The sequence below is a fragment of the Pezoporus occidentalis genome, unplaced genomic scaffold (genome assembly GCF_034315485.1).
Source record: "Pezoporus occidentalis ecotype Australia unplaced genomic scaffold, CSIRO_AGI_Poc_V1 ctg115, whole genome shotgun sequence".
In the NCBI taxonomy this organism is placed as follows: domain Eukaryota; kingdom Metazoa; phylum Chordata; class Aves; order Psittaciformes; family Psittacidae; genus Pezoporus; species Pezoporus occidentalis.
The window spans coordinates 2,662,343-2,678,206 of NW_026912940.1; the positions used below are offsets into that span (position 1 = coordinate 2,662,343).

Genomic DNA, 15,864 nt, shown 5'->3' on the forward strand with positions numbered 1-15,864 from the left:
GTCTTTTCATGGCCTTCAGTGAATAAAATTAAGTCTCACAGAACTTGTGAATTTCGAATTTATGTGATGTTTTGGGAATTTATGCACATTTTTAATATAAAAAGACTAGAAAACAAGTAACATTTTCAAACTATACTATGAAAAGTTAGAAAAAAAATTAAAAATGCTCACCTTCTTCAAATTTGAGTTCAGATGCAGCTTTTAAATCAATTACAATGTCACTGTACCAATACTCTCACCAAGAAAGCCATCATTCTGAAAGCAGAATCTACCAACTTACCGTTCCTAGCCTAATATATCTCCCAGAAGCACTAGTAATTGGACGAGCTGTGAGAGGTGTATTTATAGCCTGTTCCATAGTACCTGGCCATCCACTTTGTGTGCTGGGTCTTACAAATCCTGTAATAGGTCTTCCTGATTGAGTTACTGGCCTGAAAATGTTAAGCACATTATCCTTATGTTGTGTGGTTTTTATCAACAGACAATTTAAACACTTATATCTGAAACATTTCATTTCCAGAAGTTAAATTTAGGATTTGCTCAATTCCAATTGGTGACATTTAAAAAAATATAAACAATTACATACCTAACAGCTGGGCTGGGGCCTCCACCTTGGCTAGTTCCAGGGAGTTTCAAAGATGTTCCTGGCCCTATAAAATAGGAGCATTTCTCACTTTACATCGAGACACACCACCTTTGTCTGACAAGACTTTAAAAAATTTTGTTTTACAAAAAAATGGAAAGCTCTATGGTCAAACACAGAACAAAGAACATACACAAAGGAGACAAAAACCAAATATATTGCACAGTACTACTGATAAATTATCAGACTACTGTGAGAAAGCTGACACAGTGAACATTACTTTCTTACTTCTACCCTTCCCATTCTCTCCCCCATCCCATGTGGAAGAAGTGAGCTAATGGCTGTGTGGGGCTTAGCTGCATACTGGGGCTAACCCACAACAATTCTCAAGATCATCTTAGGAGCAACAGATAGCACTGAAGTAAGAAAGGTTACTGAAACAATGAGATCATGCTAATTTGAAATGGTATATTTTCTGTGTGGGACTAAAACAGCAGCCAGACTTGAGTAAAGAAACCAAAGCCTTCAGCTACAGGGCAGATGGAGAATGAGCTCTCGTATCATTAAACCTCTATAGGACCCCACCCACAATTTAGGGCCCAGTAAAGTTCAAAAGCATCCATATCCAAAGGTCATCAATGAAAATATTGAATTGGCTTGAGCACAGATGAACAGCTGAAGGGTCCCCTTTTCATATATTTATGTTTTGACAGTGGATCATTAAGCATTACTAGTTCCTGCACGTAGATTTTCCATCATCTTCACTGCCATATAATTATAGTCAGTTTTTCTAACCTCCTGAGTGAATGTCTAGGAGATAGCTTCAAAAACTCGGTTAAAAGCAAGATATGACATCTACACCTTCAGGTTTGTTCACTACTTGTTACCATGTACAGAAAGAAATGAGACTTCAGTTGAAACAGACAGTTCTTGACATATCACTGTTACTTATCTACCTGCTTTCTAGATATGAATGAACTGCTTTTATTCCAAATGTTTCAAAGAACTGAAGTTAAACTTATAAGTAGATAGGTTTTTTTTTTCCTTTAATTCACCAAGATAAAGCCTGAGTTTGCCCTCCTTCAGTTTTTTATCTCTCCTGCCCTCAAGCTCCGATTTCCTCTCAGATACTGCCTGACCGCTGTTTAAACCAGGAGACTTGTCGAAATTTTTAACTTCTAACTTAATCTAAACACCTTTTAGCTTTTTAATCCATAATGCCAACTAAATATGTAAGAGATGTTAAAAAAAAGGAGCAAAACCCAGGATTCTCTCTCTTCTGGCTGGCTGCACTTAGGATCTCTGTTGCTTCCTTGCTCTTTACAGTCCTGTGAATCTTCAGTTTTTTACTCAACAGAAAGGGTGGCCAGCCCATCCAGCAGAGCTTCTAACATAACGATGGCACTCTTCCAGGAAATGAAGAAAGCGGCTTTCAACTTTTCAGGCTAGCAGACACTGAACTAGTTTTCCACTTTCAGAGCCTATTTTTTTAAACTATCACAATAATACAAAAAAGGGTAGAGCTTTGAAATCCTTTTTCTAGACACAGTTTTTAATAACTATAATTGTTTCATACTTTTGGTGCACTGGGAGAATGCTTACAGGATTTAGTTCCCTCGATCTTACCCCAAACAACTCAATCCTTTAAGAAACCCAACTGAGCTATGAATAGGCATCAAGAGGCCTATGTGCATGTGGCCACTAATGGCACTAGAATTTAAGACTGTAATTTCCACAGTTAGTGATGAGTGCAGATGACTCCTGTAACTGCCTTGTCAATGAAATAGCTGTGATTAGTATGAACTGCCGATTAGTATGTGTTCCTGAAAAATATGTTGTCAAGGTAACACTTTTAACAAGATTACAAGATTACAACATTAGCTGATAAACTGGATTGTGTTAAGAGTCCGAATGTAGTATGCTCAGAATTTTCTGGAAAATGATGCTATAGGACATTTTTATTAATAAACATGACTGATAAAAAAAAATTAAGACAGCAAAATTATAAACATTTAAAAACTAATGGAAATAGATTTTATTATATATATGTATGAAGTGGAACCACAGAAAAGTAGTTGCTTCCACTGGACCCTTTACAATTCAGTAATTATTTCATAATGCAAGACCAAGAGCAAAACCATTATTAAGATAGCTTAATCTGGAAAATAAGATAAGGACAGATGAAAGATTTAAATGGATATTTAACTGATTCAAAAGGATTTGAACTGCTTAGTAAGTGAAGTGTATACAATACCAGCTGTAATATGTGAGGTATGACTACACATTTTTAAGTTTGTAAGCTATAAATATAGTGGTGGAGGATATCCTAGATTTGCCACCGTAAAAGACCCTGAGTCCTGCACAACTATGGATAACACACTTTAACAGCAAAACAAAAAACCCACAGTCAGCTACCACTTTTTCTTATTAGATCATGTGTAAAAGTAGACGTGATCACAGAATTACAGAATGGCTGATGTTGGCAGGGACCTCGAGAGGTCATCTGATCCAGCCAGGCTTGAACAGGCCACCTAAAGTTAGCTGCCTTGGACCCTGCCTAGATGGTTTCTGAAAATCTCTAAGGCCAGAGACTCCACAACCTCCTTGGGCAGCCTGTGGCAGTGTCCGGTCACCCTCACAGTAAAAAACAGTGCTTCCTGACTTTCAGCCAGAGCCTCCTGTGTTTCAGTTTGTGTCTACTGCCTCTGGTCCTGTCACTGGGCATCACTGCAAAGACCAAATCCATTCTCTTTGCTCCTTCCCAAGTGATATCTGTGCTTATCTTTTATATAAGAATGTTACAGAAAAACACTTCAGGTGTATAAAGAATTCCTTATTTCTCAATAAAATTCATCAAATGACTTTTCTTGGCAGATGGTCTCTACCACAGGGGACATAAAATCAAACAGAAGTCTAAATTTTATTATCATGCTGCTTTAAGACAGACACACGTAATTAGATTATTATAATGTATAAACACAACTTGAATACTGCTTGACTGTATTATGTCACCAAGCATATAATGAACATTTTTTAAAATGTCATCAGATAGATATGCAATTGCCTGCTTCTATTCAGATGAGAAAAGCTTTTAATGCTTCAAGTATTAGTTCTGGACTACATCCAGGTCTTCCCTTGAATTCTCTGACACGGTAGGCAGCTAAGAGTCACATCTAATAAGATGCCTAAAAATTCCCATGTGGACTAGATTGAAGAAACAGAGAAAACCAGAAATAAGGCCAAAAAGTAGTGGAAGACTACTAATTACAGCCCACTTAGAAGGGAACTGATGAAGCTAAAAACAGCTGTGTGCAAGAAGCACTGACAGGGCTGAAGAACTGCTCTGGGAAGGAAGAGATGAAAAAGTAGAGAAAGGCAGGACAGAGAAAATGAAAATGTTTGTGGGAAATGATACAAAAGGTGATGTCATATTTGCCCAGACTTATGCCTACAGTACAAGCATATGGATGAGATTCACACTACAACAAGAGCATATATTTTTCTCTAGTTTCCCACAGTGCCTAAAGAAGCCAGAAATAAGTAAAAGAAACAATGCACTGACGGAAAACAGCTAGTCAGTACAGACATGTAGAGGAAAAACTGACAAAACACTATTTGTCTGAAGCCCTGTCTGACAACACTAAGCACTACATCAAGATCATGTGGTGTATCTGAACACTGCCATGTAACCATGAAACAATCTAAAGAACAGAAAACTGTTCTTGTAGCAATAGCTAAAAGCAGTATCAAGTCACCTCAATATGTACTATTTTGTGCTAGAATCCAATCCTGAACAAAAGAGATCTTCTCGCTTTAATATGTGTGAAAGTCGTTCTTACGTGCAACTTGAGCAATGGCATTTTCATCTAGCATCATCTCTGCGATTTCTTCCTGATCCATATCAATTTCATCCACGTACACCATTTCTGTCAAAGCTCGTGTTTTCAGGCTCCAGGCAGCCTGAGTAAGGATAAAACAAAATGTAAAATATTTTCAGGACACAAATAATCTAATAATTATTATTGCCTTCAAGGTTTTAACAGGCTTGAATAAGGTATTGACTTAAATAGTTGTGTGTATCCTGCAGTTCCCTGATGCAGTGAAAAGGGGATCAAGACTTCAGACAACTCTTTTGGAGGGAAAAGCAACAGTCATTGAGTTTAGAGGACAGAATTTCATTCCTCATGAAAAGTTCCGACTAATTTAAGGCAGTGAAACCCTCCAAGAACTTGTGCTTTTGAAGAAATCCCCAGATACCAGTGCCGCTCAAATACCACTGCTGACAGCCACATTATTTAAATTGGGATGGGAGAGGGAGGTATGTAAACAACTGTAATGCAAAATAATGCCCTTTCTAGGCATCCGTAGAAAAAGAAGGGAAATCTTTTAACCAGCAGTTACAGTACATTACTATCCACAGGTGACAGTGTTTAGAAAGATAATCTAGAACACCTTTGTTCAAAGCATCAAGTGTAAAAAATGTGTAAATGTATAAATTAAGCATCTCCAATTGTGAGATTATTGGAGTACTTGTTAGTGAACTGAACTGAAAAATTGCCACATTAAATGTCTTGGGGGATTATATGAGCAGTTTGGAAAGGCAAGCATAATTCTAGCCTATGTGACAAGCTTTGTGTAGACTGTAGAGAAACCAAATCAATGCGGAGAAGAAAAACCAGTGGCAGCCATACCACCAAAATAAGTACAGCTCCAATCACTTTGATAATTTAATATGCCTGTAATGTACTTATGGAGAAGGTATAATAAAAGGAGCTGTAAGATTAATCCCTGATCTTCCTTCTGATTTTGAACAGATCACCATAAATTTTCCAAATTGCCAAAACAATTACATTTGTTTCCTTTCTGACAGGGAGTACAGCAGTCTGGTGAAAAAGAATGGTTAGTATTTTCTAAGTAGGCATTTCAGAAAAGAATCAGACTGATGCTACCTTAATAGAACAAAAGGTCAAAAGCATGCAAACATTTGTTCTTTAAATGAGAGGTAAGAAAAGCTGACTATAGTAACAATCTTTTCCTGGGAATGGAAAGCAATAACTTCTTTACACTAATTGCTAAAACTGGGGCCAGTTCTTAATATAAACATAAGTATGTTACTGTGATTTTTCCAAACACAAACATGAGATAATGTGTTTTGAGAAGCAACATTATTGACATTATTGGATAAGTATCTGTCATAAAAAATAGATTCCTTAGGCAGCTCTTCTAGTCTTAAGATCCTAGGCCTGAGGCTTCACAGCCAACAGAAATTCAAATATTGCATTTTATTCCTTAATTAAATATCAGCCTGTAGACTAGAGTATCGCCTGCAGCAACACTTGTTACAGGACTTCTGATCGAAACAGCAATAGAGAAAAATGGCCAGTTTGCTACTTAAACTACAGAAAGGTGACCTTTACTTTGGGAGACTCAAAGTGTTGACGCAGATTCCATTTATATTATCTGCTCTCTCTTTGCAGGATCGATAATTTTGTTTTGCGACAAGCAACATGTCTGGCATTTATTAAGTTTTATGCAATGGGCACTCAAACAGTAGGAACAAGAAAGGGACAGATCATTTCAGACAACCCACATATACACAGCATAATAATAGATTTACCTTGCTTAACTCATAATCAGAACAGAACTTTACAGTAACTGATAGTGATTAAAGAGGGAAAGAGTATCTTAACTACTGTAAGTACAAAAATGTAATACAGTATTTCTTAAGAAGTCTAAACTCCAGAAAGTGACAGTGTTTTTCACTTAGTTCCAGATAACTGGTTTTTAACTGAATCTTGTATCTTCCTCTTGCTCCTCAAACTCCAGAAGCCAAATTTAAAAAAATAGATAAAATCTAAAATATTTAAAATGTATTTTCTAAAAATAATAACACACATTTGTAAGAGGTTTCATTCTCCAATAATCCTTTTAATTACCATACATTTTATTATGTACACAGTGAAAACCCCACAACACAACTACCTTGTGAATCATAATCCTTAAAGTTAAGAAGATATGTCAGTACTTCACTGAAATCATTTTGCATGCAAACAACTTGCATGACTTCATTGGAATTTAATTGGAAACTTATAAAATATGTTACTGAGCTGTATTTAAAGATGCAATTTCATGTTGCATTTAATCTCTTCTGACTGTAGCATGGAGCCAAAAGATGCTACCTGCATACTACTATTCTTCCCATCTCAGTAACCTGGTGCTAATGTGGACAGAGTGAAAGCTAATCAATTACCCTCAGCCTTCCATCACTTGCACAAAGCATCATCATGCAGCTTCAACACTACCAGATCCTACACAAGGTAAGCAGTGAGAATGAGCTGTAGGCGCAGGTAGATCATGTGTACACTGCATTAAATGAAATGTGAAAGTGAGCCCTAACATCTTAAATATTATTCTGTGTGAACAATGTGAAACACACATTGTCTTTTCCCTAATTTCATCAGATGAAGGTCATTCAGCTCAAACCAGATTTAATTTAGCTTTTAGAAGGCACTAAGCTACTGAACTATTGAATAAATCTATAGAAAATATTTGAGAGAAATAAAATTCTATCAACTATAATAGCTGCCTATTTAAAATACCCTTTTCAAATATACTGCCTTACAAATGATGAAAAACAAATTTATGCCATTAAGGATTTAACAACAAAACCAGTATTATTCACAGTGTATCAGAAATTCTTCCCTGTGATTGTATCTAATAATTGTATTTATGAAAAGAATTTTACCTGAAACACGGAGTATTCAGAATCAGGCTCCTGAAAAGAGATTAAATAGGAACTGAGGAATTGAAATGTAAAACAATAAAAACAATGACAAAAAAAATGGAATTATGCTCTGTGACCACCGCACTTTGAACAAAGATTTTCTCTCTCAACTTACACACATTATTGAGCTAATCAGTGTTTCACACAATAAAAGCAGATTTGCAGTAAGCACATTTTTCAGATCTCTTTTGCTTTTTTGCTTCTGCTGGATCATGTTGGCCAAAACTTGTAGAACATTACAGAATTATTAAACGGAAAAAATGGTACATAAAAAAGAACCAAAACAAAACAAAAAACTTGGAAGATGGAAGCAAATCTCTCAGACATTAACCACACTATTACGCGGCTTTAGAATGCCTACATAATAACATCCATCTTTGTGCATTTTTGTTAACTGCTGATGGCTATCACACTGCTATCACTGAGCTATATATAAATGAATTCCTTCAGAAATTGATTTTTTTTTCTTACTTCTATGATAGAAATGATGTATTTACTGTATTCTGGACAGTAATACTGTTAAGTGGAATAAGTATCAAACTAATAGTTTATTCCACAATCCAATAAACAAGCCAAAAAGCAGGAATTTACATCTGTTCAAAAATTTGAGGTAAAAGTTAGTGAATAATAACAGAAATTGTAGATTTATCATAATTTATTGTCTAATTTTCATGTTTATATAACATTTAAACTATCCTTCACAGCTTCTGCTGCTCAGTTCCAGGCACTAGGGAGGGATTTCTCCTCTCTAACATATTACTTAGCTTGAGGGGAAAGACAAAGAAGGTGGGAGATGGATGCTACTTTCTTTAGATCACTATTAGTCTTTCATAGAGTTAGCTCATTTTTGCTCATACAGACAGTGGAACATTTCCTACACATCTGGCCTTCTGTAAATCTACTACAGTTAAGTCAGCTACACTAGACTGAATATAGAACTTCATTGTAACACAGACTAGAAAGGGCCTTCAGGAAGTCTCTAGTCCAAAGCCCAGCTCAAAGCAAGGTCAGCTATGAGGTCAGTTGAGGTTGGGCATTGAAAATTTCCAAGGATGGCGACCACACAATGCCCCTGTACAACCTGCTCCACTGCCTTACAGAGAAATGTTTTACCTTGCAACAAGCCAAAGTCTCCTTTATTTCAGTTTATATTTGATGTCTTTCACTCCATGCACCACTTAGCTCCATCTTCTTGATAATCTCCTCGTATGCATTAGAAGGCTGCTACTAGATCACACCAACGTCTTCTCCAAGCTGAAGCACTGCTCAGCTTGCTGTCAGCTTCCTTTGCAGCCAGGGCACACTGCTGGCTCATGTTTCACCAGGAAAACGGCGAGGTCAAGCTTGCCCTTTTCCTTTGTAGTATGAGATATGGTCTACTTCTTTCAATTTGAGCACTTTTACTGAGTAAATTCCATGACTGCAGGGACCTGGAAGACTAGTGATGCCCTTGCAGCTTCCTTCTGTAGTGTGCTGGAATTTCGTTGGGCCTTTTAAGGATTCTATTTGGAATCTCAAACTTGTTCACCAGTCTTAGAATGCATTACACAGCTTATAAATTTAGTATTTTAAAGAACTAAACATTAATTGAGGGATTAATCTAAGCTCTCTGTGATGTACCTGGCCTTGATTAAGGCACTGAAACTGCCTTTATATTTTAGATGTATGATTAAATGAACTTCAGGTTCTTGTAACATGATGTTTTATTTATAGTACTGCTCTTTAAAAAATAAACTGCTCTAGCTTTCTAAGTAATAAAGGACATGGAGATATTTCAGCTTGCATTTTATTCACTCTATCATGTCCAAGTGTTACTGCACATACGGTGTACTAGAAAATGTACAGGAAAACAGCAGATGATCTTCCATAATGTGTGTGTAACAGTAACTAATGAGAACAAGGTTAGGAATATTACAATGCCTTGATGTTTCAGATGTGTATTGCACTTACACACTATTCATTAGTACAAAAAATAATTAAAAAGGAAAATAAGTTTAGCTATCTAGCAACATTCATATTGATAAAAAATACAGAAATTACTTCCCTTATCACTTTGAAAAAAAAGTAAGAGTTGACCAGGAATACTTACTAAAAACATTGCTGTCATAATGGTAGCTGATTGTCCATATATCTTAATATAGTGTTGCAGTTTTTGACCAGAAATAACATAAACCCTCAAGCAAGTGATAGAACCTCCCCATTAAACATAAGTCTGGAACAACAAAAAATATTAAAATGTATCTTAACATGGGTGGATCCAGCAGTTTCTATTCATGCAAGTAATCCACTGGAACTAGGTTCCAAATAAAGATTTCTTTGAGAGGATTAACAAATAGTGGTGCCCTGTAAGCTTGTGTCTCAAAACAAAAGGTCAAATTTATTCTTCATTTACATATCTAAAGCTCCTTTGAAATTAAGAAGATTGTAAAAGCAATGAAAGATTTAACACATATCTCTAAAGCCACCAAGGGCATTTTAAAATTAGTATGTAAAGTCAGTTTATTTGAAGATCAAAAACATTTAGAAAATTAAGTCTTCTGATGCTTATAGCCTAGAAGAGGCAATGAAACAAGATTACACACCTTACATTCAAATAAAGCTTCATTCTACGATTAGTTTCAGGTCAGTATGATTTCATACATGCAGAATATTAAAATCAATATAGTCTAAAAATGCTCTTCAAATAATTAACAGCAGAAACACAGAAAAAACATTACCCAGGAACAACGACTTCACTATATGTATCACTAACTTTTATGCAAAAACTTAGTAACTATAATCTCTTGAACCAATGACTGATTTCACTTAAAGATTTTTTTTCAAATCACGTTCCATGTACATAAACACATCCGTGGTAACTTTATTATGACCTTAGAAAAACCAGTATGCACGTAATAGTAGCTGAAAATTCACCATGGGAGAAGAAAGGACCAATGAACAAAAGCAAATCCTCACTGCAGACCATTAATGAAGTTGAAGGCAGGACATCCACTGTACGACTGTTAATTACATTGGGCATTTTATTTTTTTTTAATTGTTAAACTACAGCAGGCCTCAGACATTGGCGCTGGTTATTGCCTTGAATCTGACATATGGAATACAGAGAAGAGTAATCAGATTAGGTAACTAATCAGGATGATCAACAGCGACAGCCCTGGATTGTGTTTCCTCTAGGTCATGCTATTACTATAAACACAGAAGGCAACGCCTGTCTGCTTACAACAGAAAATAATTAAACAGAACACCAGGGCTTTATGTATTTGTATGCCCAAAAGCTAGTCACAGAAAATACAGCTTTTATCCATCCTAAGATTGTCAGCATAGAAGTAAATGCCATCAATAAAATCTATATTCCCAATTCTTACACAAAGAAATGCACAGAACATTTTATAGAAAAAAAATACTCAAGTCTTCCATAAAATCTAACTCAGTAGCAGCTACTTATTCTCCTATCAGTGTTCAGCATATTTTACTCATTAAAAACTCTTCAGGAGAACAACTGATTTTAAAATGTTTTGATTCCATTGTTCTGTTCTTTAAGAATTCAAGTTTATAATGACATAGCATTTGATACTACTACGTGAGAATATTCCCGATTCATGCCCAGTTGAGTAAAAGGTCAACACCATACCTTAAAAACCTCCTAGGGCTTAACCACATCTGGTGACAGAGTTCAAAGAGAGTTCTACACCGATTAAGAAAGCTTCTAAACCATGTAACCAGTGACTGTATCATTATTAAACTTATTTTTGAAACTATCAAATCATCTTTTACGATGTTCTTAAAGGAGAACTTATTTAAAATCATTACATGTGTGATGAAAAATACTCTGAATACTAAGCTATAAGTACATGAGTAGTAAATTAAGAGACATATCAAGACGTACAAGTCAAGAAAATTTATTGCATTTATAAGTGTGACTGGCAAAATGCTTATTTCTAAGGGCACTGTAGAAAGCTGATTTCAGCTGCCCATAGTTTTGACACGGCACTGAGGATGCAATGGAACAGGAGCAGTCTTACCATTTAGCAAATCAGCTGACAGCTGGGAAAAATGGACAGGCTTTTAAACAAGCAAGGTCTGATTATGCAGTTACTTTTTTCCTTTACTTATTAATTGTTACATTGCCTGTCATAGAAGGGAGAAGGTTAGTTGCCTGAACATGAAAAACTTCTTATCTTTGTCACAGCTTAACCATTCCTGAGCATCTCTTTGAAGGACACCATCTCCTGTAGCCTGGTTTCAATCATATCCTAATGCATGCTTTTCAAAACTGTGACCATGGCTACTGTTCTTACACGATCCTTTTTTCCGTGGTTGCAGAGGTTGGGAGGCACACGCTTAGCAGAATATAGGACAAGAGGATGGGAACAGATGGCACAGTGATTACAGCAATTGAGTATTCCCTCGTGATACGCAGCAGCTCACTAAATCCAAACTTGCCATGACTGCTGTATTTGTTTGCTTTCCTGGTGCCTACCATGACATATCTTGGGCCTGATTTGCAGAAGTGCTCCAATAAAGGTCAATGTTTTAGAATTGCTATGTGTTTTTTAAGCATAAAACCCCACATGTATTGGGTTAAACACCAAAAATGATTCATACTTAATTTTAGATACTTCTCCAGTTTATACCAAAATGCGAGTAATGTAATTCACACAGATGGAAGACAGCACTATTTTCTGGCAGGTAGCTAAAGACAGAAATAAAGTTTGATCAAAAATTTAGGAACTACTGATTTCATTAACATGCCACCTTCAGAAGTATCACAGACTTCAGCAATCAACAGTCAATCTGCCTGAGAATGATCTTGGATTCTTAATTAACTTAAAAAAAAGTAATCTTAGCTCACTGTTCTAGAATTTGCAACTACAGCAACTTAATTGATACGCTACCATTAGAATAAATACAGAATAACGTAAAGTAGTATTAGGCTATGCAAGTCTGGAGAACTAAATAATGTCTGTCACTTGTTTGAGTTCTAATTACCTTAGCATTCAGCCTTCCAGTTTTCAAAATGTTTCGTAAGGTTTCAACTACACATGAAACATTCTAGGGGCACATTGCTATTTCCTTTACTCTGTGCCTGAAGCCCACCTGGGCAAATGTGATAGACTGGGACACAAAAACAGCAAGTGTAGAAAGTAATAAGCTAAGAGCATAACAACATAAGCAGGGAAAAGACTTGCAAGCCTTTACAAATGAGAAATAGAATAATAAAATACAGGCTTCCATGGACTGATAACCAGTAAATATAAAGATTTTGTGTTGATTACAATAAAAAGTGTGAAATACAAAATATCATGAGGACAGTTGGATGAAGAAGAGAAATGCCATTCTGTGCTAAATCTGTCATGAATGTTAAAGCTATGTTTTAAATAGATAATTAGAAAATGTTTTACTTGAAAATATTTCAAAGTGTGAGATTCCGCAGGTTGAGTTGTTTTGAGTTTGGTTCAAGTTGCATTCTTGGAAGTTATTTAACAGATATTCTAGTTTCTCCAACCTGCTGTACCAAAATAAACAGGTGGCATAAAACCCACTACATTTTCTGTTAGAAGCTGTGCTCTTTGAACTAACAGGAATGATGAAAAAAAGCTGTGTAGGCATTACATTGTACAACATGAAGTACAGTATACTTTATAATCCTTCTGAAGAAACATGCTGAATTGCCACTTGATAATCATCTCTCCGTTTATCTTTGAAAAAGCTCTAACCTGTTTCTCTACTTATATGAAATACTTCATATAGGATAAAATCCGCTTGCTGTGCATACAACTTGCAGTTGTGCTTTACTTGGACACTTATCCATGAAATATCCTCTTACAGGAAGACTGAAACATGCACTTTTAAAATGTGAAAGAGGAAAACTGATAATTTCCAAGATAAAGTCAATATATTTTTAAATATCTTGGAAGTCACTAAATTTCTGTGACTAAATTAATTCCTGCTTAAAAGGAGCTCTTAATAAGGATCCCTCAAGAACATTATAAGGTGCAAGAGCAAAACTAACCATATTTCAAGTTTGCCTCTACAGAAAGCAAAGACATTTCTCCTCCATCTACACTTTCAAGTAAGTTTGAAATATGCTGCTGCTGAAGAGTACCTTTTTCACATAAAACCATGAACAAGAACATAGTTCTGAAATGGACACACTGAAGTTATAAAGTCCAGTCCTTTGCAGGCAACCACAACATGAGAGTCATTCAGAACACTGACAAAGCTTGACCTTAAAATTCAGAAATTTCATATAAGGCCTCTTCTAAGAGCTTGTGATTTGGTGTTGTATAGACATCATTCATATCCCATCCCCCACTGTTTCGCAAAGCATAATTATCTTAAATGTTTTTACTCTTTCATACTTGTAGAAAAAGTTTATAGGCTGGTGTAATCATTTCAAAGACTAAATTAAGTGATGAACTGCTCATCCTAACTTTATACAGTATTTGGAAAAAATCCCATACTGCTGGTATGTAACGTCCTGCTTCTCTAAGGAGAATGCATGGTTTAATCTAAGAAAACAACTAAATGTATATACTTAAATGTTTGCAGCATGTGCGATCAACGTTTGGAAGGAAGAAACAAAACCAAATGAGATCTACAGCCTCTTGTTACTGTTTTGTTATTTTCCTCCAAAATATTTTTTCCAGCCTCTTCCTTATCCCACTTCTGCCCATTGCAGGTATCTCCAACAAGTTCCTCTGTGCTACCAGAAACAGCCTATCAAAAGTTTGGAGCTGCCAAGTGTAACAAGACAATTTTATACTTCGGCTTCAGCATACAGGAGAAATGCAGTTGTCTTTATATTTCCATGTTGAGATCTTAAGAGTGGAAAACATCTTACTAACAAAAATTATAAATTAATAGCACCAGAATCATTATTACCTTTATGACTCTTACTGTTATTTTCTGTACTGTCTCAAGAGTTTCTAACATGAATCAAGTGCTGTACTTCTATATGCAAAGATCACACATACCAAGACACAATAATGTTAATATACGTAAATGATACAGGACTTTCACAGAACTAATAATCACATCTAGTGCTCAGGGCCAGTTTTCTTAGAATGTCTTCTCTGCCAAAATTTTTTCTCCTCGCTGCTCCTTGTTGGTTCCTTACAGCACATAAGATCATGCTTAAAAAAAAAATAAAAAAATAAAATCAAGAAAATAATGTTTTAAATATCTATCCTAAACCAGTTTAAACAATTATTGTGCTTTATATTTAAACAATTGTGTGCCTATGCAGCTTAAGAGTTTTCCTTTGTGATGAAAAGGATGCTACACATTACATACATACAAAGATTAATCTCAAACAACATTCTCAAATCCTTCCTTCTTGCAGAAAGGTGAGAAATATGTAGGCATTGAACAACACATGCCCAACATTTTCAGAGACTGCAGCTGTAGAAAGAGCAGCGAGGAACGGAAATGCCTTTCGACCCCTCGTAATGCTCCTACATAAGCAGAGCTAAAATGAGTGTCTCTTAACCTTATGAGGTTTAGTCCGTACAGCAACTCTACCTGAACATCTAGGTAATATCAACAGTAACATCCTCAAGCATGTCTGATTTGTCTTGGCTTTTCTTACTTTAACTCTGCAAAACCTTGAGTGAGTTAAAATTCTTCCTGTGGGGAGTCCCGGGACCTCACTATTGCCACCGCTTCATTCCCAGCAGCACAAGGCGCCTACTCTCCTCCTCTCCTCCTCTTTGCGGCTGGGGCGGGAGGTACTACCAAGGCAGCGTATAAGGAGGACCAGGCATCCCTGCGCTGGCTGCTGCTGGCTACGAGGCAGCCATAGGGGGCTCGGTCAGAAGGCGCTGCCGGGCCTTTCTCCTCTTCCGCCTCCTCCTCGCCAGGCATGGCCCGGCCCGCTAACTGAGGGTCACACCAGGCCTCTCAGCGGCTGCAACAGGTACAAAAGGCGCGCCGGGATGCTCTCCCTGTCGGGGCGCTGAAAAGAGAGGCAGAGGGTCGCTGCTGACCGACACCGCCGCCTCCCTTCCCTACGGCCTCCCAGCCCGGCCCCCTCTACCTGCTCGCCAGGCGGCCCCTCCAGCAGCTGCGAGCAGAGATCCGAGCACTGCCGGAACTTCCTCCGCCTGAAGTAGCTCCAGGCCTGGAACAGCGGCTCCGGCTCCAGCCCCATCCCGCCGGCGAGTTAGCCACAGCGGCTCTGGTGGGTTCCCGGCCGGCTGCCTGCCAAGCGGGCCCAGGGGCTGAGCGCGGCCGGCCGAGCTGCTGCCGCGGAAACGACGAGCCCGGGCAGACCGAGGCGGGGCCTGCCGGCGCGACGCGAGGTCTCGAAGGGCGGGAGGAGGGCTCAGCTCCGGGAGGTCCCAGGCGGCTGTGTGCACCTTGGGCAGGGCAGGGCAGGGCTGGACGAGCCCGACACAGCCCCGCTCTGCGGGAGCCTCTCCGGGATGACCAAAAGCAGAGTGTGCTCTCTAATAATGATGAACGGAAGATGTCAGATAACCCCACTGTTTTTAAC

The 15,864-nt window shown here is 37.5% G+C and overlaps 1 protein-coding gene across 2 annotated transcripts in view; it reads right to left on the bottom strand.

The window, feature by feature from the left end:
• TTC8 (tetratricopeptide repeat domain 8) overlaps positions 1 to 15,661 on the bottom strand; it is a 41,287-nt gene extending 25,626 nt beyond the window's left edge. Inside the window, exons 1-5 of one of the 2 annotated variants that reach the window (XM_062638704.1) lie at positions 15,406 to 15,660; positions 7,329 to 7,358; positions 4,423 to 4,543; positions 587 to 650; positions 281 to 431 (exon numbers count right to left, since the gene is read on the bottom strand). In XM_062638704.1, coding sequence (XP_062494688.1) covers positions 281 to 431; positions 587 to 650; positions 4,423 to 4,543; positions 7,329 to 7,358; positions 15,406 to 15,519 — 480 coding nt within the window. In that variant the 5' untranslated portion in view covers positions 15,520 to 15,660. Of the gene's footprint in view, positions 1 to 280; positions 432 to 586; positions 651 to 4,422; positions 4,544 to 7,328; positions 7,359 to 15,405 lie in introns of both variants that reach the window. The other variant, XM_062638713.1, reaches the window with a different exon arrangement.
• Positions 15,662 to 15,864: the final 203 nt, after the last annotated feature.